Genomic DNA, 22181 nt, shown 5'->3' with positions numbered 1-22181 from the left:
CCAGACAGCCCTGGCCAGGCTGGACTCGGCAGCCGCTCCCCGCTGCGCACTCAGAAAGGACGAGCACGGCAAAACCCAGTATAAAGGATTTATTTAAACTCAACAATTAACACAAACCTTCCTTTAAACTTCGTTTTACAGTCAATAAAAGTGTGTGTATCTTACGCCTTGCCATGCATGATCACTGTGTATTAATCTACAACTCTTATTTTAAATTGTGAAAAAATAAAGTGTCTCCCCTCTTGTAATCGCCCTGGGAACACCGGGTCTGGCATCAGCGAGAAAGGGCAGATCCGATCACTCCCGGACTGGCTGTTCGGTTAAACCCTAAAACGTCAGGTCAGAGGAATCAACCACCCAATGAAAATAAATACCGCCTTTCGAGACGTGGAAAAAGACTCCCGATCCCCTCGCGAGGCCCGTCCCGGGCGGCCGCGGCCTCGGGATTTGGCACAGAACAGCCGCCCCGATGCTCTCCGGGCCACCGGTGGCCGGGCCACCGCAGGACATCCAGGTGGTGCTGGCTGGGCGGCGGCCACCCCCCACGCCACCCGTGACGGGGACGGGCCTCCGTCGGACGCCAGGCGGCCTCCCGAAGCAAACCAGACACAGAGGACAGGGAGAGGGTGGGAGCGCGGCAAGGCCCGTGCTTTATTGTGGTCAGTCTGGAGGTGCAGCGCGGCCCAGCCAGCACAGCCGCGGCGGAGGCGCAGCCCGGGGCGGGCGCGCAGACGCCAACGCGGCCACGGCAGCCGCGGACCGGGAGCCCCCGGGCGTGGGGGCCCGGGCTCGGGGCGGCTTCGTGCGGGCCGCCGGGCGGGGTCAGTCGAGCTCGATGGGGCTGCTGTCGTCCTGACTGTCCTCGCCCTCCTGCTCCGAGGCGCCCATGAGGCTGCTCAGAAGGTTCCCTGGAAGCAAACGCAGGCGCCGTGAGGCACAGCGGCCCCGCGCTGCCGGCACCCCTGCCCGGGGAACCCCACCTTCCACGGCACCGCGACCCGGGGCCCGGACGGGAGGCGCGGGGGCCCCACCACGCGTCCCTGGGAACGCAGATGCCTGTGCACGGAGCCCTCGGAGTTGTCAGTAACCCGCGGTCACAGGGACGTCACCATCCACCGACACGAGGCCGTAAATTACACACGTGCTGACTTAAAGGTATCCAGAAACGGGTCGGGATGCGTCAGAGACCCCAGGGCCACACGCGGAGACGTTAATGGCTGTCGCCCACTGGGGCAGTCACCACGGACACTTTGCCTCACTCTGATCTCATCCACGGAACGACTACTGTGTCACCACAGGGTCAGCAGTTTACAAAGTCCTCTGAAGCCAAGCCACCAAGAAAGTAAGAACACACGCACACGGGAACGACGTTCTCGGGACAGACTGCCACGAAGGTGCAGAATTGTCCCCGATCTGCCGCTAACCCGGGTCCAACGAACACACCAGCAGCACTCTGGGCACCGGAAGGGCCGACTCTGAAGTTCTGGTGGGAAACGAGCGAGCACGAAGTAGGAGGACGCGCGCGGCGAGGAGTGAGGCTGGACGTCAGGCCCGACAGATGCAAACACGCAGCCCCCAGGCCCGGGTGAACCCACAGTGCACCTACACGCAGCTGGCACAGGAAGGAAGGTGGGTCTCCACCCCCCACCCTCCCCGGCACAAATCCGGACGCCAGACACACGGTTTACAACTAGAAAGTCAAACCGTGTTCCCCAGGAGGCGGCTTTCCACACAGTCTCAGGAAGACCTTTCCACGGTTTGGCCCACGTGCATCAAAATGGCACACGTCCGCCCAGCCCAAGCCCGAGGGACCGACGAGGCAGGGTGCCACGTGGACTCGGACAGCAGGACGGGGGCAGGGTCACGGAGCTTTGCGGGACAAGCCCGCGGCTGAGCCTGGCACCTGGGGCAGCCTCAGCTCCATCAAGAGCCAGGCGCAGTCAGTGCGGAGGATATGTCGCAAGGACACACAACAGCCATCTGCGTGTTTTTGCAGTTACTTCCAGAAGGAAGCTGAGGAAGGGAAGAAGTCCGAACGGCAAGGCGGATTTCAGTGCGTGCTGGCGAATACGAACTCCACGAGGCAACACCTACCCGCTCAAAAGTAGTGGCACATCGAGGCTCGTAGAAGCCACTCTCAGATGAAGGGCTACAATGGCCCCTGCCCCGGTGGAGGTCAAAGTTCACATGGGACCCCAGTGAAGGCGACGGCACGTGGTGTTGAGGCCTGGGGCCGCCAGGCTAGGCAGACGAGGGGCGGAGGCCTGGCCTCGAGACGCCGGGTCAGAAACCTGGCATCTAACAGCGGCCAAGACCAACCCATGAAGAAACGCATGGTGTGCAGGGACCGGTAAACGAGTCAGGAGCCCCCCTCGGGAACCACCCCCCCCCCTCCCCCCCCCGCCGAACAGAGCAAAGTCCCGGTCCCGACGGCCTCACTGGCGAGTCCCGCCGAACGCTTCAAGGACACCCCACGCCGGTCCTTCTCAGACTTCTCCAGAAACGCTGAGGAAGAGGGAGCGCGTCCCAACTCCTTCCAGGCGGCCGGCGTAGCCCCCATACCAAAGCCCAAGGCGCCGGGAGGAGATCGGGGACCGCCACCCCTCGTGAGCGCTGATGCAAACAGACCGCGACAGCGCACGCACGGACGACGCGCCCCGAGGGGCCTCGCGCCTGCACCGCGAGGAGGGCTCCCACGACAGGCCGGCAGGGGGGCGCGGCCCCTGCGCAGAGGGGGGAAGACCCACGCGATCGTCCACCTCCACGGACGCGGGATCGGCCCCTGGCCGGCCCCACGCGGTCATCACGGCACTCAACCAACCGGGAACGGGAGGAGCCACCTCCACACGGTCCCCGCCGTCTCTGGAGAGCCCACGGGGGACGTCATGCGCAGGGGCGAGACACTGAGAGCTCCTCCTCGAGGAGCGGACACGCGAGAAGGCCCTCGCCACCTCCATTCCACACCGAACTGGAAATTCCAGCCAGAGCAGGCAGGGAGAGAGAGAAGGAAAAGGCACCCACGGCGCAAAGGAAGCAGCCAAACCGTGTTTGCGCAGGACGTGGTCCTGCCACACAGAAAACCCCAAGGGCTGCACGAAACAGCCGTCGGAGCAGGTGAATTCAGCAAAGGAGCGGGATACAAAGTCAGCACACGGAGATCCGTTGAATTTCTCTACACCAATAATAAATAACCAGAAAAAATATCAAGAACAATTCCATTCACAGCAGCATCCACGAGAATAAAACACTGAGGGACTGGCTTTAACTGAAAGGCTGAACGACTCATGAATGAAAGTGATAAAACGCTGAAAGTCACTGGAGTCACAAATAAACGGAAATGCTTTCCGTGTCCACGGGTTGGAAAACGCGATACCGTGTAAATGCCAATACCCTCCAATGCCGTCTACAGGATCAATGCAGTCCTTGTCAAAACCTCAACGACGTTTTTGCAAGAAAAGAAGAACCCACTTTAAAATTCAAACAGAATTGCAAGAGACTCAAACAGCCAAAACTACCTTGAACAAGAACAAAACCGGAGAGCTCACGGTTCCTGATTGCAAAACTTTGTACAAACTAACCAAAGCGGTGTGGTGTGGGCAAAGACAGACACACACACGCACACACACACACACACGCACGCACGCACGCACGCAAAGACCCATGGAACAGAACAGAGAGCCAGAAACAGGCCCGAGCACATGGGGGTCAAACATATCTGACCAGCCTGACAAGACCACTCATGGGAAGATCAGTCTCTTCAACAAACGGGACACTGGGCCCCTACCTCGCGTGCACACAAAAAATACCTCAAAATGGATCAAGGACCTAAACGTAAGCCCCAGAACAGTAAAACTCGCAGAAGACACAGAGTGAAAGCTTCCCAGCACTGGACCTGGCGAAGACTGTGGCTGGGACACGCAAGGCCCAGGGAACAGAGGAGACACAAACGGGACTTGGTGGAAATTTTAAGTTCTGCGTCAGAGGACGCTACCCAGAGTGAAAAGGCTGCTGGGTGTTGGGAGGGGCGAACAGGCAGAGCACAGAGGATTTTTAGGGCAGAAACCACTCTGAAGGACTCTCTAATGGTAGGTGTGTGTGTCTAAACCTATAAATGTACGGCATTAAAAGTGACCCTGAATGTAAACCATGAACTTCAGGGGAGAGTGATGTGTCCGTGCAGGTACAATTTCAACAAGTCCCCCCTCTGTCGCGGGATGCAAGTACCAGAAAGGGCTGTGAGGGGCAGGGAGGTACGCGGAAAATCTCGGGGCCTTCCTCTTTACGTCTGTGAAACTTAAGCTACTTTAAAAAAATAAAGTCTGGGGGCACCTGGGTGGCTCAGTCGGTCAAGCGTCCAACTTCAGCTCAGGTCATGATCTCACGGTTCATGAGTTCGAGCCCCACATCGGGCTCTGTGCTAACAGCTCAGACTCTGGAGCCTGCTTTGGATTCTGTGTCTCCCTGTCTCTCTGCCCCTCCTCTGCTCATGCTTTCTTCCTCAAAAATAAATAAACGTTAAAAACATTTATTACAATAAATAAAGTCTTAAAAAAAGCAATCCACAGAACGGGAAAAAGTATTTCTGAATCTTACATCTGACAAGTGTAGAGAATTCGTCAACTTGATTCAAAAATAAGCACGTGACTTGACCAGATATACAGGTGTACAAACAGCCAATAAGCACGAGAAAACACGCTACACGACCCTCGTCATTAGGGAGATGCGACCCAGCCACAGCGAGCTCCCACCTCACACCCCGTAGGACGGCTGCCAGTAAAACACAGAAAACGGCAAACGTGGGCGAGGATGTGGAAAAACCAGACCCCTCGCGCACAGCTGGCGGGACATGTCTGTCGGGCACAGTCTGGTAGCGACTCCAAACTTGAACACAGAACTTCAATGTGACCTGGTGAGTCCAGTTTGGGGTGTGCTACCCAAAGCACTGGGCGCAGGGACCCCAGCAGACAGGTGCATCCCATGTTCACAGCAGCAAATTCACGCAGCTAACAGCCGGAAGCAACCCGTGTGCGTCACAGATGAAGGTAACACAACACGCTCCATCCACCCACGAAATACCACTCCACCTTAAAAGGGAAGGAAGTTCTGGCACCTGCTCCAACATGGGCGGACCCTGCAGACACCACGGTGAGTGACACAAGCCAGATACAGGAGGACACGCACTGGGACCCACTCCCACGAGGCCCCAGGTCGTCAGAGTTAGGGACACGGGAGGACACGCACTGGGGCCCACTCCCACAAGGTCCTGGGGTCGTCACACTCACGGACACGGGAGGACACGCACTGGGACCCACTCCCACGAGGCCCCGGGTCGTCAGACTCACGGACACGGGAGGACACGCACTGGGATCCACTCCCATGAGGTCCCGGGGTCGTCGTCAGACTCACGGACACGGGAGGACACGCACTGGGGCCCACTCCCACAAGGTCCTGGGGTCGTCACACTCACGGACACGGGAGGACACGCACTGGGACCCACTCCCACGAGGCCCCGGGGTCGTCAGAGTTAGGGACATGGGAGGACACGCACTGGGACCCACTCCCACGAGGTCCCGGGGTCGTCAGAGTTAGGGACACGGGAGGACACGCACTGGGACCCACTCACACGAGATCCCGGGGTCGTCAGACTCACGGACACGGGAGGACACGCACTGGGACCCACTCCCACGAGGCCCCGGGGTCGTCAGAGTTAGGGACACGGGAGGACACGCACTGGGACCCACTCCCACGAGGTCCCAGGGTCGTCACACTCACGGACACGGGAGGACACGCACTGGGACCCACTCCCACGAGGTCCCGGGGTCGTCAGACTCACGGACACGGGAGGACATGCACTGGGACCCACTCACACGAGATCCCGGGGTCGTCAGACTCACGGACACGGGAGGACACGCACTGGGACCCACTCCCACGAGGCCCCAGGTCGTCAGACTCACGGACACGGGAGGACACACACTGGGACCCACTCACTTGAGGTCCCGGGGTCGTCTGACTCACAGACACAGGAGGACACGCACTGGGACCCACTCACTCGAGGTCCCGGGGTCGTCTGACTCACGGACACAGGGTAGGTGGTGGGACCGTGTCTGGGGGAGCGGGTGGACGTCCGTGTAGAACGGACAGAATCTCAACGTGGGGAGATGGAACATTCTGGAAATGGACGGTGCAGATGGCTGCGCAGCAGCGTGAATGTGCTCAGTCCCCTGAGCTGTTCAGTTAGAAATGGTTAAAATAGCAAATTTCATGATACGTGTATTTTACCAAAAAAGCGAAAGATAAAAGAAAAAGCCCACCGACGGGGCCCTGGGACGACAGGGCCCGCACGGCTGTGTGGGAGTCTACTGGGAGAAGGACCTCAGGGCCGAGCAGACACGGAGCCCGGGAGAGGACCGCACCTGAGCCCGCCCCGCTCCCTCCCTGCGCCCCCGCCCGCCCCCCCACTCACCCAGCAAGCCCCCGTACGAAGACGTCTGCTTGGGCGGCACCCCGAAGAACAGCTGTCCTATCCGGTCCAGGTACTGCAAGGGGCAGAGGCACGGGCTCAGCAGGGCGCAGACACGCGGGCGACGTGACCTCCCACCCGCCCGGTCCCCGAGGCTCCCCGTGCCCTCTCCTCCTCCAGCCGTCGCCCGGCCCCACGCGCCCCTCACCTCATTGTACATGGGGTCCCGCCGGAGGGACGGCTGGTACTGCTCACACAGCACCGTGAACACGGTCAGTTTGCCCCTGAAGCGACACAGGTGGCAGCACGGATGTCTAGGAGAGGCCAGCGTGCAGGGCACACGCACGTGCCCCTCCATACGTGAGCGCATCCCTCTGTGCGCTCTGTACCCCCTCCTCCCCCCCCACGACCCCTCCACGCACACACAACTCACCCATCTACGGCCAGCAGCAGAAACCAGATGAAATTTAGCAGAGGCTGCACAAATGGAGGGCCGTTCTCGATGGACGGGTGTTTCTGCGTGTACGTTGTGAACACCACTGACGCACTGCTTTTGTTCTTTAAACAGAGAAACCTGGAAGGGACGCCCTAGTAAGCAGGGTACCGAGGCAGAAACAAGGGGCTCACACAGACGCTCACGTGAGCACCAGACCTGGGACGCTTCTGGGGGCACAGCGGAAGGCCGTCCCCAAACAGCACACGGGGGCCCCCGCCACGCACGGCACCTCTCCGCAATCGCCATTTCCAAGGCGAGGACGTGAAGCTCGCGAGGGTGACCGTGTCTGTGGCGGGTTCTCGAACTCAAGGCCGCGCGCGCCCAGCAAGTCAGCCCAGGGCCCTGGGGAGCCTAGGGAGCGTGCGGGGCAGTGGGACAGGCTCTGACTCCCGCCCCGTGGGGCCATCTCCACGGCCTTCCCGTGGCCCCCTGTCCCTCCTCGTCAAAGTGCGAGTGAGGTGACCGGGTGGTCTCGGGATCCACACACAGGCGCCGTGCACCACACAGCTGGGCTCGGGGGCTCTGGAGTCCCCGAAACTCTCCATTTAGAGGCACAGACACGTATCGGGCCGCCGAGCGGCGGAGCGGGAGCTCCGAGGTGCCGTCAGGTCCAGCGAGTGTGCCGTGGCCCCCCTCCCGTTCACGTGCACAGAACGTGTCCTGTCCCGACACCCGGCCACTGATTCCGGGGGTTTCCGAGGCAGGAGCGTGGGCCCACCCTGCCTCCCTCCCAAGCTGTGCGTGCTCGACGGTCCCGGAAAACCACTGGCGAGGGGGCAGGGAGGCGGTGTGACGGGAGCAGGGGAACCTCACACGAGACGTCCGGGACCCACACTCGCTCCTCGACCTGGGACACCTCGGACATCTTATTAAATACGCACACCCCCCGAATGACAGCGGCCTGCCGCCCAGAAGATCTAGAGAGAACGGAACACGGGGAGGAACGGCAGAACGCCGGTCAGAACACTCCCTTCCGTGGCCGCCCGACTCGAATCCCACAAACGGTCCGGGGGGCCGGGGCGACAACACACAGCCTCCCCGACAGGTCTGCGGCAGGGTCGCGGGGCGACGACCCTGGGTGGCGTCTCGGCCAGGTGACAGGAGACCGAGCCAAGGCGGGTACCTACTGTAGCACGGCCTGGGCCACGAACATATCCACCTCGCTGCGGAAGCCCCTGGACGTGGAGTACTCGACGAGCATGTGCGCACAGCCCTCGCCGTCCGCCGAGTGCAGGAAGTGGTACCGGGACTCGCAGTAGTTCTGCTCTGCGGGAGGGAAGCGGACACCCGTGAGCCCCGAGCGCTCCGCACACCCGCCCGGCCCCCCTCCCTCCGCACGCCTGCCTGTGCCCCACACCCCCGCCCTGGGCACCCCCTGCACACCTGCCTGTGCCCCGCACACCCGCCCTGGGCACCCCCTGCACTCGGCACACCCGCCCTGCCCCTCCCCCCCCCCCGGCCCCTGCACACCTGCCTGTGCCCTGCACACCCGCCTTGGGCACCCCCTGCACTCGGCACCCCCCCCGCCCCCCCACACCTGCCTGTGCCCCACACACCCGCCCTGGGCACCCCCTGCACTCGGCACACCCGCCCTGCCCCGCCCCCCCCCCCCCCCCCGCCTGTGCCCCGCACACCCGCCCTGGCCCCCCTCCCTCCGCACGCCTGCCTGTGCCCCACACCCCCGCCCTGGGCACCCCCTGCACTCGGCACACCCGCCCTGCCCCGCCCCCCCCCCCTCCCCCGGCCCCTGCACACCTGCCTGTGCCCTGCACACCCGCCCTGGGCACCCCCTGCACTCGGCACACCCGCCCTGGCCCCCCTCCCTCCGCACGCCTGCCTGTGCCCCATACCCCCGCCCTGGGCACCCCCTGCACACCTGCCTGTGCCCTGCACACCCACCCTGGGCACCCCCCCCCGCCCCCCCATACCTGCCTGTGCCCCGCACCCCCGCCCTGGGCACCCCCTGCACACCTGCCTGTGCCCCGCACACCATCCCCGCCCCCCACACACCTGAGTGCGCTCTACACCCACCCCCCAGGCGTCCCATTCACCGCCTCAAATGCCCACGGTGGGAGGGCAGGCTTCGGGCTGAAGTCCCCACGCTGGCGTCCGCATTAGCTGGCTCACGAGAGCGGGCCGACGCGAGACCCCCCCGACTCATGCTTCTGACAACTGAGACGCAGGCCCCGCAACCCCCGGCGCGCAAACGCAGCGAAGGTCCGAGTGGTGCCAGGACCAGGTCGGGCCCGCCCGTCCCCCAGGCCACACGAAGGCCCCTGCCGTCCTGACGGCCACCCGCCCTCTGTCCATCTTGCGAGGCACATTCCACATTCACTACCTCCCTCTCCGTGTCTGTGGTCCGTCCCCCTCAAGAAGCCCTGCTGGACGAAGGACTGGATGTCCCCACCAGGACTGATGTCCCAGTCAGGATGGACCCGTCCTGCGAGTGGTGAGGACACGGCTCAGCCCCACTGTTTCCCAAGAAGGGCCACACTGTCCCGCTCAACGCGGAGTCACCTAGGAGCCGCACAGACACGTGCAACCTCGGGCCCCAAACTGGAACGTGCATCCCAACAGGTGAGTTGGGGGCACTCTGGCCTGACCTTCTGAGCCTGTTCTCTGGGGCCACACCTCTCACCAGGGCAGGAAGCTTTAGTGCTAACGGCACAAGAGGGGGCTGGAAGGACCTTCCAGGAGAAGTGTGCTCCAACTAACCTGTTCCTGAAGCACTCCTATTGTACGCTGCTCGTGGCACGAGCTCTACTGGTACGTTTGCTAAAAAAATAACAAAAATCCCAGCCTTCCCGACGCCAGTAAATGGCTCCCGCTGGACCCCTGCTCCCCGCACTCATTGCTCGGAAACCTGTCTCCCTGCCTGCCGGCCCTCACGACACCGACGATTCGACACCCTTCCCTCTCACCGGGCGCCGGCAACGCCTGGGCACCCCTGGCTGCCATGGCCAGGGGGGCGGGGCTCGGCATCCTACAGAGCACAGGGGTCCAGAGCGTCCGCCGCGCTGAGGCACAGCCCCGGCCTAGACCAAGCACCGCCCCACACCCTGGCCCATTTCCCAGAGTGGACCGGATCACGACCCCGTCTCGCTCACAAGGCCCCCTGGCTCCCACACCTTTCCAGGGCTGAGGCGCCGTGCCCCAGCCGCCTGCCACCTTCTACCGGGAATCGTGGCCCCCGGCTGGCCAGGACTGCTTCCTGCCACTGGCCCCAGGCCCCAGCGCCCCGCACGCCACCTTCCGGAGCTCAGAATGGTCCGAGCCCCCATTTCTTTGTGTACTTGTGCTCTCTTCTCTCCCTCAGACCATCCAAAAATAACCTTCTGGTTTTAGAGCATCCACAGGAAAAGAAAAATTGGGCAAAACCATGCCCAGATGTTCTGTCCCAGAACCAGACTGGCTCCAAGAACCATACTGGACCCTGTACAAGAGCACCTCGGGGATACTGGGGGTCAGTTCCGGATCACCACAACAAAACCAAGTTTTTGGTTTCCCAGGGCACAGAAAGCTGTGTTCACAGCCTGCTAAGCGTGCCCTAGCACTATGTGAAAACAAGAAATAGAACTTAAATAACAAAACGTTAACCATCACCCAAGCCTGCAGCGGGCTGTAACCTTTCTGCCGGTGGAAGGTTTTCCTGGAGGCCGCCGGCTGCTGACTGTCAGGGTGGAGGTTGCCGGAGGCTGGGGTGGTTCTGGCAAGTTCTGAGGTGAGACGACCAAGTCTGCTGTGCTGACTCTTTCCCGAAAGGCCTCTCCGTAGCGTGCGAGGCTGTTCGAGAGCATCGTACCCACGGGAGAACTTCCTTGATGCCTGGGGTCCAGCCGCTCACCCTCCTGTGGCTTTAGCGACTCGGTTTTCGCGCCGTTCTCAACCCTTTGGGGTCATTTCGCCCGTCCGCGCGGCGCCTTCACCAGGAGTGGGTTCCAGCTCCAGAAACCTCCTCACTTGCTCACCCGGAAGGAGCGCGGCCTCGTCTGGCGAAGCGTGAGACGGAAGCCGTCCGGCCCCCCCCGCAGGCTCCACCTCTGGTTCTGTTCTCTTCCTGTTCCCCCACATCTGCACGGACTTCCTCGCCCGTGTCCTGAACCCCTCGAGGTCGTCCCTGAGGGCTGGCATCGCCTTCTGCCAAACTCCTGTCACGACTGACATTTTGGCCTCTTCCTGCGAATCGCGTACGTTCTTAGTGGCATCGAGAACGGTGACTGCTTTCCGGCAGGTTTTCTGGCATCTAGACGGTGACTGCTTTCCGGCAGGTTTTCGGTGGACTTTTCCCACCAGAGGAGGCACCATCCGGGCAGCTACAGCCTTACGAAATGCGCCTGTCAAATGAGTCTTGAGGACCGAAACGACTCCTCGGTCCACGGGCGGCAGGACGGATGCCGAGTCAGGCACGAACACCCCGCTCGTCTCACTGCCCGTGTCCGTCCGAGCTCTCGGGTGACCAGGTGCGTCGCACCCCGTCAGCAGAGGACAGGCAGCGCCGGCTCCGCGTGCTTGCTCGGGGCCCTGGGACTCGGGACGGGTCGCTGGGCACTGGCCCCGGCTTGCGGTCACCGGCTGCTGCGTCAGCCCCGGACGGGAGGGTCGGCCGGTCCCTTGAGGCTGGGAAGCCAGGTGACGACGTCTCTCCAACGACGCAGGTCCTGACGCACATCCTCGACGGCGTCTCCTGAAGACCCGTGTGGCGTGGGGGCCCCTTCGTTACCGGTCGCAGCTGGATCTTCTGGACCCCCTGCGGCCGCGTCTACACCGCCGTGCACTCTTCCGTCTTGGACGCGGCCTCTGCTGGCTTCAGACTCTCCTCCCGCAGCTTCCTCCCCGCCTCGGCCTTCGTGGAACTGAGGCAGTCGGCGCGTTGCTCTGGGTTGGGCTGTAGCTTACGGGGATGCCGTGGCCGGTTCGCTCTTCTGTCCCGACCGCTAAAACGGGGAGGCTGATTCCTTCCCATGCTAATTTCCTTCCGGAGCGTGTCCTTTGCGCCGACCACCCGGCTAAGCGACCGTCCGGGGCGAGGGGCCCGGTTTCCGCCTTCCTCACCGAGCTTACTCGTCCGTAGCTCGTGATCTGACGTCAGAGACGTGAGACTCTCCCTTTCGCTTGGACCCCAGGGGCCTCTGTAGGGTCATTACGCGGCCCAGTTTCAGTGTTGTTGTGTCTCGGGAAACAGGGAGGCCCGAGGACGAGGAGGGAGACGGGGAACGGCCGGTCGGGAAAGCGGTCAGCACACACACGGTTATCGATTGTGTTTGCCCTTACGTGAACACGGTTCCTGGTCCCCAAAACAATCAAGATGGTAACGTCAAAGATCACGGTCACAGATCACCGTGACACATTGTAACAAAAAATCTTGGGGCATCTGGATGGCTCAATTAGTTGAGCGTCCAACTCTTTATTTTGGCTCAGGTTGTGGGATCGGGCTGAGTGTGGAGCCCGCTTGGGATTCTCTGTCTCCCTCTGCCCCTCTGCCCAGCTCGTGCTCTCTCTCAAAACTGAAAAAAGTTAACGTTAAAAAAAATAATAAAAGAATAAAGATCTCGGAGTATCGTGAGAATTAGCAAAACGTGACACAGAGACAGCAAGCAGGCAGGCAGGCGCTGTTGGAAAACGGCGCCAATAAACGTGCTCAACACAGAGTCGCCGCAGACCGATGCGTGGGCAACGCAGGATCTGTGAGGCGTACCAGAACGAGGTGTGCCTCAAGTAGCAGACCGCCACAACACAGCAAAACGGACAGTGGAGGCAAGCTGTGGAGGGCCAATCACCGCGGCCGCAGGCCTGTCCCCAGGGGCCACAGCTGCACAGACATCCCTAAACACAGGCTCTGGACACAAGCCACGGACGCCGGGGCAGGACAGGACGCGGGATCTGTGCCTCAGGCAATACGCACAACTGCCTATATCCTGAATTTTAAAATCATGTTCCTAAATATGAATGCCTTAAAGCTGGCTCTCAACCCCTGAGGCCCTTGAAGGACTCTTTTTTTTTTTTTTTTAACGTTTATTTACTTAAGAGACAGCGAGTGAGCACATGAGTAGGGGAGGGACGGAGAAGGAGAGAGAAAGAACCCCAAGCAGGCTCCCCAATGCCAGCACCGAGTCTGACGCGAGGCTCGATCCCACATACTGTGGGATCGTGACCTGAGCTGAAACCAAGAGTCAGGCCCTCAAGTGACTGAGCCGCCCAGGCGCCCCCACCTCTGAGGGTCTCTCGGAGCCACAGACGCAGGATCACGTCTGTTTTCTGCCTGGCATCTCCCCATGGACCCCCCAAATAGACTGGGCAAAAGGGGCGCCAAATAAATGCTTGCTAGGGACACAGGTTTGCTGTAGCCACCCCCGATCGCAGAGCAGGCCGTCCACCTGCACGTGCACACCCCAGGCCCCTGCAAGATGGGGCGGGAGTAAGGGGCAGGGGCCTCAGGGACCCCCCACCCCCGCCGGGCCGGCGAACACCGACGGTCTCTCCCTGAGGGGCTTCCGGGCACCCACAATGAATGAGACACTCCAGCATCGGGTGGGTGGGAGGGCGTTCTGGTGGGGACAGACGACAGACAGAAAATGCATGGGGCCCACGCGAGGCTGGAAGGCCAGGGCGGCCCGAGGGAGGGGAAGCAAGGCGCCCCCAGGGAGTGCATGCCAGCAGAGGAGGGGCCCAAACTGCCTCAGCCCCAGCGCCCAGCTGCTCCTGCTCGGGCCCCCCCTCCGGCTCTGGGTCAAAGTGGGGAAGGGATTCAGCCGCCCTCTAAGGAGAGCGTCCTGTCTGGACTTTGAACTCATGCACATCTGACCGTTATCCTCCCGGCAGCCCTCTGGGGTGCAGGCAGGGCTGGCATGCCAGCAGCTGGGGGGTCCGAGGAGCCCCACTCGTGGGTCACAGCGGGTGGGGACACGCGGAGCAGCGAGCGGTGCCGCCCCGAGAGAAGAGGGGAGGAGTCTGTGTGCTCACACAGCCGGCATCCCCGTGTGGGCGAGGGCTGGGTTCGTGGGGGGCGGCCACCACACGCGTGCCGCCGGACGAGAGGCGAAGCAGGGACGCGCTGGGCCCGCGGGCGTGGGGAGCGGGCAGGCCCATCTGACCACAGGGCCGCCTCTGGACCCAGGCTGCTTCCAGGAGGAGCCGCTAACACAGACGCGACCCGGCGGAGGGCCGCCTGCAAGTGAAGGAAGGTGCCTCTGGGCCCCCACCAAGGCACCTCCCCCCTGCCCAGCGGATGCCCGGTGACGACCCCGGGAAGGCCGACGCGGTGTGAACGAGCTGCCCGCAGCGCTCACTCAACAGGACACAGCTGTTCAAACCCTCCTGAACAAATGCTGTCCGGGTCACCAAACCCAGGGTCTTTCCCGGCCCCTGAGCACCAGACTCAGAGCTGAGGGTGCGAGCCACGCCCAGAAACTGCCTGGCATCCCCCCGGCCCCCTCATCAGCCAAGTGCTTAATCAGAAGCGGAGATTTCAACTTGAAGACGACGCAGCACGCCGTGCCATCACAGGGCCCGTCTGGGGAAGATGTCCCAGAGAGGAGGCTGGGGGTGGCGGGGCGCGGACAGGAAGGGCCAGACCAGCGGAGAGCAAATCCTCCCCTCCTGGCTCCCCGCGGCCCAGGAGCGCGACTGCTGACAACAGCTAACACCAGTAAGAGCCACCAAGGCATAAACAGGGGCGGCTGTCTGGGGACGGCCTGCACCCTCCCGCCGAGAGCTTTCCCCGCACGGGGCCTACCTTTCCACAGGGTGAGGGCCAGCAGCTGGTGGAGACGGGGGTGGCCCAGCTTCCCTGATCCTCCACTGGACCACTTCAGGGCTCGAGACACAAAAGCCACTCGCTCTGGGGAATTCGGGTCCATCAGACTGAACAGTTTAGCCAGATTTTCTAAAACGACACAAACACAGACCCTCATCCAGAGAAGCGCTGCCGTTCAGTGCCCCACACGCCGCAGGTCAGGGTTCACCGAAACAAGAACTATTCCGCCCCGGGGCTGAGAAATGGTGTTCTGGTGTGTCCCAGGGCTCCCCCCCCCCCCCCCCCCCCCCCCCGCTGACCTCTCGGCCGCAAAGTCAGCAGCCTGGAGGCTCGGCCTGTGGCCTGGGGCAGAGCGGGAGGTGGACTAGAGCAGGGAGCTGGCCCCCAGGGGACCCGCCCCGATGCACACTCAGCATGCGGGCAGGCGAGGTGCCAGCGTCCACCAGAGAGGGCGCGTGCGTGCGCGTGCGTGTTGGGGCGTCAGTACTCCACGTGCACAGGTACCTCGTGCACAGTCAGAAAGCCTCACCCAACAGGTCAGCGGCCACCTCGACTTCTGCCTTCTCCAGCGACTCTAAGACCAACATGGACAAGTCCGCAGCGCTGTTTTGCTGCAAAACACAGAAGTGAGTGGGAATCACAGAAGCAGAGCCCTGGCTGGTCTTTAGAAGCCCCGGCAGAGCTGGACGGCTGCTCCGGTGTCCAGCCAGAAACGCGTGGCGGGGAGACGCACGGGGCCCCCCGGGCGGGGCGCCTGGAGGACGGAGACCCCGGCCGGCGCGGCACCCGGCACCCTCACACGGCACCCCGGGCACAAGCACACCCGCCTGGCGGTGGCCAGCGACAGGGACGGTCCACGGTCGTCCGCCACACCTCTCCCCGGACGCTCCTTGTCCAACCCGCAGGCCCCAAGCAGAGGGGGAAAGGCAGGCCCGCCGCGTACTTGGCCGTGGCTGAAGAACAGGAGTGCCCCCGAGCACATGAGCTCCCGCGCCTCCGTGTGCTTGCTCTGTGACATGTACCTGTAAGACAGAGAGGAGGGCGGAGCCCCAGTTAGGTCCAGTTATGCCCCGTGCTCCCCCGCAGACGTCCTGCACAGTCTGACACACTCTCGGAATCACACTCCCCCAGGCCAACGGCTACGGTTGAGAGAGAAAACGCGAAAGATACGACGTCTGAGTAAACGCAGGAACTTTATACGGCAAACGATCCCGGAAACACGCGCGTGCACCTGCGTGCGTGACCGACCAAGAACAGAGTCGAGCTGTGTCGTCGCCTGAGGCCTGCCACCTCACCGGGCGGTCACGGCACCCCGGCCCCCACCCACCGTGGCAGACAGTCCCTGCCGTCAGCAAGGCGGGCCTCGGGGGACTGGCAGACCCACACCCCCCCCCCACCATCTGACAGCAGCACGGGTCGGGGGCCCGGCGCAGCTCAAAGGTCGCAGCAGAAGGACCCAGAGAAAGGCTGGATGACGTCCACTCCGAGCACACAGGCCCTGCTTCGGTGGTGGGACCCGCGTGAAGGGCAGAGCGACGTACTGGTGTCCATCGGAGAACCAAAGGTCAGGGCCCCGCTCGGGGGTCAGGACAGCAGGAGCTCACTGGGGGACGTCGACTCTCTCTGTGGTCCCCACCCCCTCCACCCCACCCTGTCCTGCCTCACTTTCCCATTTGGGACACATTTCTCAGTTTCCTTAACTGCAGAGAGACAGACACACAGAGAAGCCGGAGCCTGGCAGGTAACTAAACACAAACAACAGGATGGCGGTCTGTCTGCGACAGGCGACATTTAGCGAAGACGAGCTGAGCCCGAGAGAGAGCCAACGGCAGGAAGCAGCTCCCCGCAGCCCGGCGCAGAGCTAAGCGCGCGACCCGACGCTCAACTCGCTGGCCGTGCGTCTATCTCCGTGATTCTCAGAAAAGAAACAGAACCAAAACAAATCAAAGAAAGATACCAAGCGAGCAGCACAAGGTGCTCCCAAGACAGGCAAACAGCAAACACGGAGGCCTGGGAGCCCGTCTGTAGCTCGCCCCGACCGACAGGCCAGGGGGGACGTGAGCGCCTGGCTATTCAACTAACCACAGAAACGGTCTTTGCTTCACCAAGGTTCCACGACCAGAACCCCCCAGGAGAACACAGCCCCACCGCGATGAGCACACAGAAGACCCATGTGCCGGGTGGGGGCGGTACCGATGGGGGGAACCCGCAGCCCGGACAGAAAACCAGAAAACCACCGCCAGCCTGCGCCCACACGCCCAGCTCGTCGCAGCCCGGTCCTGCCGGGGGCCCACACTGCCACGGGCGGTCCCGGGAAGGCAAGCTCCAGAGGCACGCAGCCCCACGCTGCCATCGGCACGGACACGCGGAACCACAGACACCTCTCAGTGACCATCCTGCCAGCGTGTCACTGCTTACGCGAGACGTGACAGGGCTCTAGACTCTCCCGTCTGAGACAACCTCTCAGAGCACCAGATGACAGAAGCCCCTGGGACAACAGGGCCTGCTTTCGAGCACCCGCAGCTCCAGGGCTGGGGGCTCCAGAGGGAGCGGAGCAACGCAAGGGTTCCACGGCGCACACGCCCGGCTCGGGGAGCTCGCGTGTTGCAGATCAAGCAAAGCTGGAAAAAACGGAAACAGTGAAAGGCAATCATGAGCAATGCACGTGCTTCTGTCTGTGGAATTCAGGGGATGGGAAGGGATTTAGAGCCGGGGCCCAAGGCGTTGGGGGGGAGGAGCTGAGAGCAGGTGGGGCACCATCCACGTGGCCCTGACGTCAGCACACATGTGTACGCACCAATGGAACCCGCACCTGGCCAGCACGTGACTGGGGCGGGGGCGGGGGGGGGGGGGGGGGGGACGCCCCACCCAGCCTTGTGCCTTGTCGTTGGTTCTGCTTTTTATTAAAAGAAGCAAGCAGGGGGCACCTGGGTGGCTCAGTCGGTTAAGCGGCCGACTTCAGCTCAGGTCACGATCTCGCGGTCGGTGAGTTCGAGCCCCGCGTCGGGCTCTGGGCTGACGGCTCAGAGCCTGGAGCCTGCTTCCGATTCTGTGTCTCCCTCTCTCTCTGCCCCTCCCCCGTTCATGCTCTGTCTCTCTCTGTCTCAAAAATAAATAAAACGTTAAAAAAAATTAAAAAAATAAATAAATAAAAGAAACAAGCAGAACGTAACAAAAACGTTAATACTACCAATAGAAATTGTGGGGTCAGAGAAAGGTATGTCAGGTGTCAGCTAACAGCACCCCATGCTGTGGAGCTCAGGAGGGCTCAGCATCACCGCAGGGTCACCCCGAGAACACGACCACAACCCCCTGGAGCCCCCTGGCACAGCCCCCTCCTTTAGGAAAAGTTCCTTATTTTCTTGGAGGTTGCAGAGAACACGTGTTTTAAGTTTTTCTTTTAAAAATTTTCATTTGATTTGGGAGGCAAAATAGTGACACAAATCTCAGAAGGCCCCTGGGCAGGAAGACAGATTTTGGTGAAATCAGAGGGACGCATGCTGGATGCAGAGGGGCCCCCCCGGGAGGTGACAGTGGAGGCACTGGGCCAAGGGAAGCCAGAAGTGGGGGGCTGGAGAACTACTGAGTACCCATAACCCAACAGGCCTGGAAAAGAGACTCCCTCCTAGTCCCAGAGGAGCTCTGAAGACACTAAGTGGCCACCTGCCGGCACCACAGGGGGGTGGGGTGGAGTGGAGAGGGGGCAGAGCGTCCAGCTGAATGACTGGACCTCTGCCACGGTCCACGCCTAAGGGACGCACACCAAGTAAGCCCGACCCACCGGACTGCCCGATTCCGGGCTCCCTTCTTCAGCTGCCCTGAAGTACGACAATTACAAGTGTAATTTGTGAAAGTCTCTGACAGGTGAACGGGTACCAAGCTGTGGTCCATCCGCACTACAGAACCCCACTTGGCCACAGAAATGAATTAACGCTACGCACGGGGGTAAATCCTGAATGATCGTGCTGCGTGGACCCGAAAAAGACAAAAAGAGGATATGATTCCACTTACGTCACATTCTAGACAATGCGAATCCATCTACCGTGACCGTGACGCAGAGATCAGGGGTTGCCTGGGGGCGAGGGGTACAGATGAGAAAACTTAGGCAGTGACGGAAACTCTTAGTGTCCTGACTGCTGACGGTTTCATGCCAAAACTCATCAGAGTGCGTGTTCTACGTAAACTCTTACACAAACGTGTATTTACTTACACAAAGACCAAAAACCTGATGTAACTCAGTGAACCTGACTTCTCCCAGAGCCACACACCCAGGAGGGTTCTAAACAGGTCCGCACGGACTGTACCCTGGGAGACAAGGACAGCTCCCGGCTGTTTCACTCAGACCTTGTGGACGCCACAAATGCCACCACCGACTTCGTCCCCAGGGGGGCCAACGGCAGAGCATTTACTTTTCCCAGCTACCAAGAGGTGAAGGTACACCCCAGTGCCCCGCGACCAAGCCAAGGCTGAGACAGGTTCGGCAAGATGTCGCGGGTCACCGGTCACAGAGCAGAGGTGGAATTCGAAGTAGGTCAAGGCTGTGCTGGCAGAGAGCATGCTTTCCGTCACCACCCCCGCCCACTCCAGACACACACCCTGCGCAGAGACACTTGCCTCTTTAGAGCTGATCAACACCTCCTTTCCCCACACGGGCAGAAGTGTCTCAAAACAAGAAACACTGTTCATTTTCGGGAAGATCCAGTTTCGCTGATTAATCACTGGGGCAAATATTTACATACAAATCCCGGAGAACAGCGAGCACCGGGGCAGATCTCCAGGCCACATGGATATCTGATTGCCAAGCGGCCAGGAGGAAGGCTTCACGTTGCAAACTTCAATGCCTAGCCTACTCAAGTCTTTGGCTGATTCCCTAAACCACAACCAACTCACTCCTACCTGGTCCTCTAAGCCAACAGAGCCCACAGTCATCTGGGAGGTGACGAGCCGCACTCAGAGTACCTCGGAGTCCCCAAGACCTTGATCCAACTGGTTATTTAAAGAAAATTAAAAAACCTAGGCCGAAATGGTGAACAGGCCCGACTCTGTGGCAGTTCGGAAAGAAAAAGCAGGCCACAAAACAGCTTTAACCACCTATAAAATGGTCTTTAAGGCCTATCCGACTCGCAACGAACGGCCCATTGCGTTCTGGCCTCAACCATAGAGAAGCGGCAGAACTTACCGGAATGTGCCAAGAACCACCCAGAAATCACAGCAGCGGACGTGTTACAGCACAACTACCGAAAGAAAATTAACGCAGGCCACGCGACACTCGCCAACGCTCCAGGGCCGCACCGGAAAAGCACATTTTATCGCCCGCAACCCGCAGCGGGCCAGCTTGCACGCGTCGCGAGCCCTGAGCGCCCCCGCGCCCCGCAGCTCAGCGCCTGGGACACTCACCGTGGCGCCGGGGCTGCCGGCCGCGCAGGTGCAGGCGCAGCGCCGGGCTCGCGGGCACGGCTGGCCCAGAGCGCGGCGCAGGGGCCCCGGGGCAGAAAGACGCTTAACCCGGACGACCGGACCGCCGGGGGACGCAGACCCCGAGGCTCGGTCCGGGGGTGGCCGTGGCTGGGCGAGGCCGGCCAGGGGCCCGGAGAGTGGATGTGTCGGGCCAGGCATGGGGCGGCCGGGCCGGGACTGGGGGAGCCCCGGCTGGCAGGGAGCCGGGCCGGGGCACGGGGGAGGCCGGGCTCGGCGTCCTCAGTCCTCCGCCTCCCGGCCGCCCGCCTGCTCCGACCGCCGCGGCGACAGGCAGCGGCGCGGGCCAATGGGGGCGCGGGGCGGCGCGGCGCGGCCAATGGAAGGCGGCCGGGGGCGGGGCGCCAGGCTCGGCGGAAAGCCCTGGAAGGCGGCGGCCGCGGCGCAGCGGCTACCTGAAGAACAGGGTCCGGTACATCTGGTGCGCCTCGTAGTAGTCACCCTTCTCGACGCTGGCGCGCAACTTGCCCTCCACGCGCTGGACACCGCCGCGATTCCGGGCGCCGTTCCGGGCACTCTCCTGCTCGGCCATCGCCGCCGCCGCCGCCATCGGGCCGGCGCTCCGCGAAGGGCTGACGCTGTCGCAGGCGCGGTCGGCAGCGCCTCTCGGCTTCCGTCCCGGCGGCCGTCCGACGCCCTCTACGGTGGCCCGCGAGGAGCCGCGCGCAGCTGGAGGCGGGCGCGCCGGCGGGCGACCACGTGATCGCGGGGCGGGGCCGTGGAGCCAGCGGCGGGCGGCCACGTGACCTCGGGGCGGGGTCGCGGAGTCTGCGGAGGGCGGCCGCGTGGCCGCTGGGCGGGGTGGAGGCGGCGCGCACGTGACCGCGGCTCGCTGGCTGACGCCACAATGGCGGCGGCACGTGACGACCGGGTTCTGGGGCGCTGTGGGGGAGAAACTGAGGCAGAGCGGCGCGGGGCTGGGGAGGGTGGCCTGAGGCGAAACAAGCGGCATTTCAGCCATCGTTGGGACGCAAAGATTCCTAAATAAAAGCTGTGTTTTCACGCTTTCGGGCGCGGGCCGTGCAGGGGAGGTGAGGGTCCTGATTTGGCCCGGGTTTGGGGCCAAAGAGAGGTCGAAGTCGAGATGACACGTCATCGCTCGAGTCGCCGGCTCGCTTGGACGCAGAAGCACCTGTTAACACAGAGCTGCAAGTCCGGTGGGAGATGGGGACAAGGACAGGACAGGGATGGGGGCAGGGGACGAGGACACATATGGCGGCTGTGGACGGGGATGGGGAGAGGGTGGGTTTTGGGGACAGGGATGGGGACACAGAGGCTGGGGTCAGAGGATGGGTTATGGGGACAGGGACAGGGGATGGAGATGGGATGAGGACACAGATGGAGGCTGGGGATGGGGACAGTGGATGGGTTCTGGGGACAGGGACAAGAATGGGACAGAGGATGGGTGATGGGGACAGAGATGGGGACACGGAGGCTGGGGACAGAGGATGGGTTATGGGGACAGGGACAAGGATGGGAGCAGGGGATGAGGACACAGATGGAGGCTGGGGACAGGGATGGGGACAGTGGATGGGTTCTGGGGACAGGGATGGAGACAGGGACTGCATGGGGGGGGGGGGCACAACTGCATCCCAGTTGGATTTCAGTGTCAGCCAACTCCAGACCCCGGAGGATGTTGATTACAGAGTCCTTGTTTGTAACCTATTGTTCCTATAGATGATGCAAACAAAGGTCCCTAGATCAGTAACCATTAAATCCCCAATGGTATTGCTATTTTCTTCAAAGTTCCTTTGTGACAGATCTCCAGGTATGTTTCACAATGGAAAAAAGGGAGGCACAGCGCTGTTAAGTGGAGTACGCGGTCACTTGTCTCACGTACACAACAGCGAAGTATACACCTATTTTTGCTAGGGGGCATAGTGTTTCCAGAAGGGCAAAAACAGCGTGGGAACCCGCAAACCGACAGTCAGGGAGACGCAGGTGCAGCCTTCCCCTGGGGGTCCTGGCCTCCAGGGTCCCCTCCGGGCGGAGGCCTC

At 62.0% G+C, this 22181-nt stretch overlaps 1 protein-coding gene across 4 annotated transcripts; it reads right to left on the bottom strand.

Moving 5' to 3' along the window:
• Window positions 1-74: 74 nt before the first annotated feature.
• GET4 (guided entry of tail-anchored proteins factor 4) lies at window positions 75-20884 on the bottom strand. Of its 4 annotated transcripts, none has more exons than XM_042921200.1 (9): window positions 20580-20884; window positions 15653-15731; window positions 15239-15320; window positions 14689-14838; window positions 8084-8222; window positions 6894-7034; window positions 6669-6744; window positions 6464-6536; window positions 75-908 (listed from the first exon to the last, which is right to left on the bottom strand). In XM_042921200.1, the coding sequence occupies exons 1-9, from the start codon at window positions 20732-20734 to the stop codon at window positions 823-825; spliced, it is 981 nt and encodes a 326-aa protein (XP_042777134.1). In that variant the 5' UTR covers window positions 20735-20884; the 3' UTR covers window positions 75-822. The 4 variants fall into 4 exon arrangements, with proteins under 4 accessions (XP_042777134.1, XP_042777136.1, XP_042777137.1 ...); XM_042921202.1 differs by lacking the exon at window positions 20580-20884 and adding an exon at window positions 20107-20430; XM_042921203.1 differs by lacking the exon at window positions 20580-20884 and adding an exon at window positions 19889-20033.
• Between the last annotated feature and the right edge of the window lie 1297 nt (window positions 20885-22181).

The sequence above is a fragment of the Panthera leo genome, chromosome E3 (genome assembly GCF_018350215.1).
Source record: "Panthera leo isolate Ple1 chromosome E3, P.leo_Ple1_pat1.1, whole genome shotgun sequence".
Lineage (NCBI taxonomy): Eukaryota > Metazoa > Chordata > Mammalia > Carnivora > Felidae > Panthera > Panthera leo.
The sequence above is the reverse complement of the archived record's forward strand: the minus strand, read 5'-3'. Positions and strand labels throughout refer to the sequence as shown.

Bases quoted from the DNA above. Each gene is read 5' to 3' on its own strand.
- GET4 (XM_042921201.1), bottom strand. From the start codon at position 17,363: ATGATTGCCTTTCACTGTTTCCGTTTTTTCCAGCTTTGCTTGATCTGC. The intron at 14,839-15,238 runs GTGAGGCTTTCT...GTGTCGTTTTAG, and splicing joins GGTGGCCGCTGACCTGTTGG to AAAATCTGGCTAAACTGTTC. The intron at 6,537-6,668 runs GTGAGGGGCGCG...TGCCCCTTGCAG, and splicing joins GGGACCCCATGTACAATGAG to TACCTGGACCGGATAGGACA.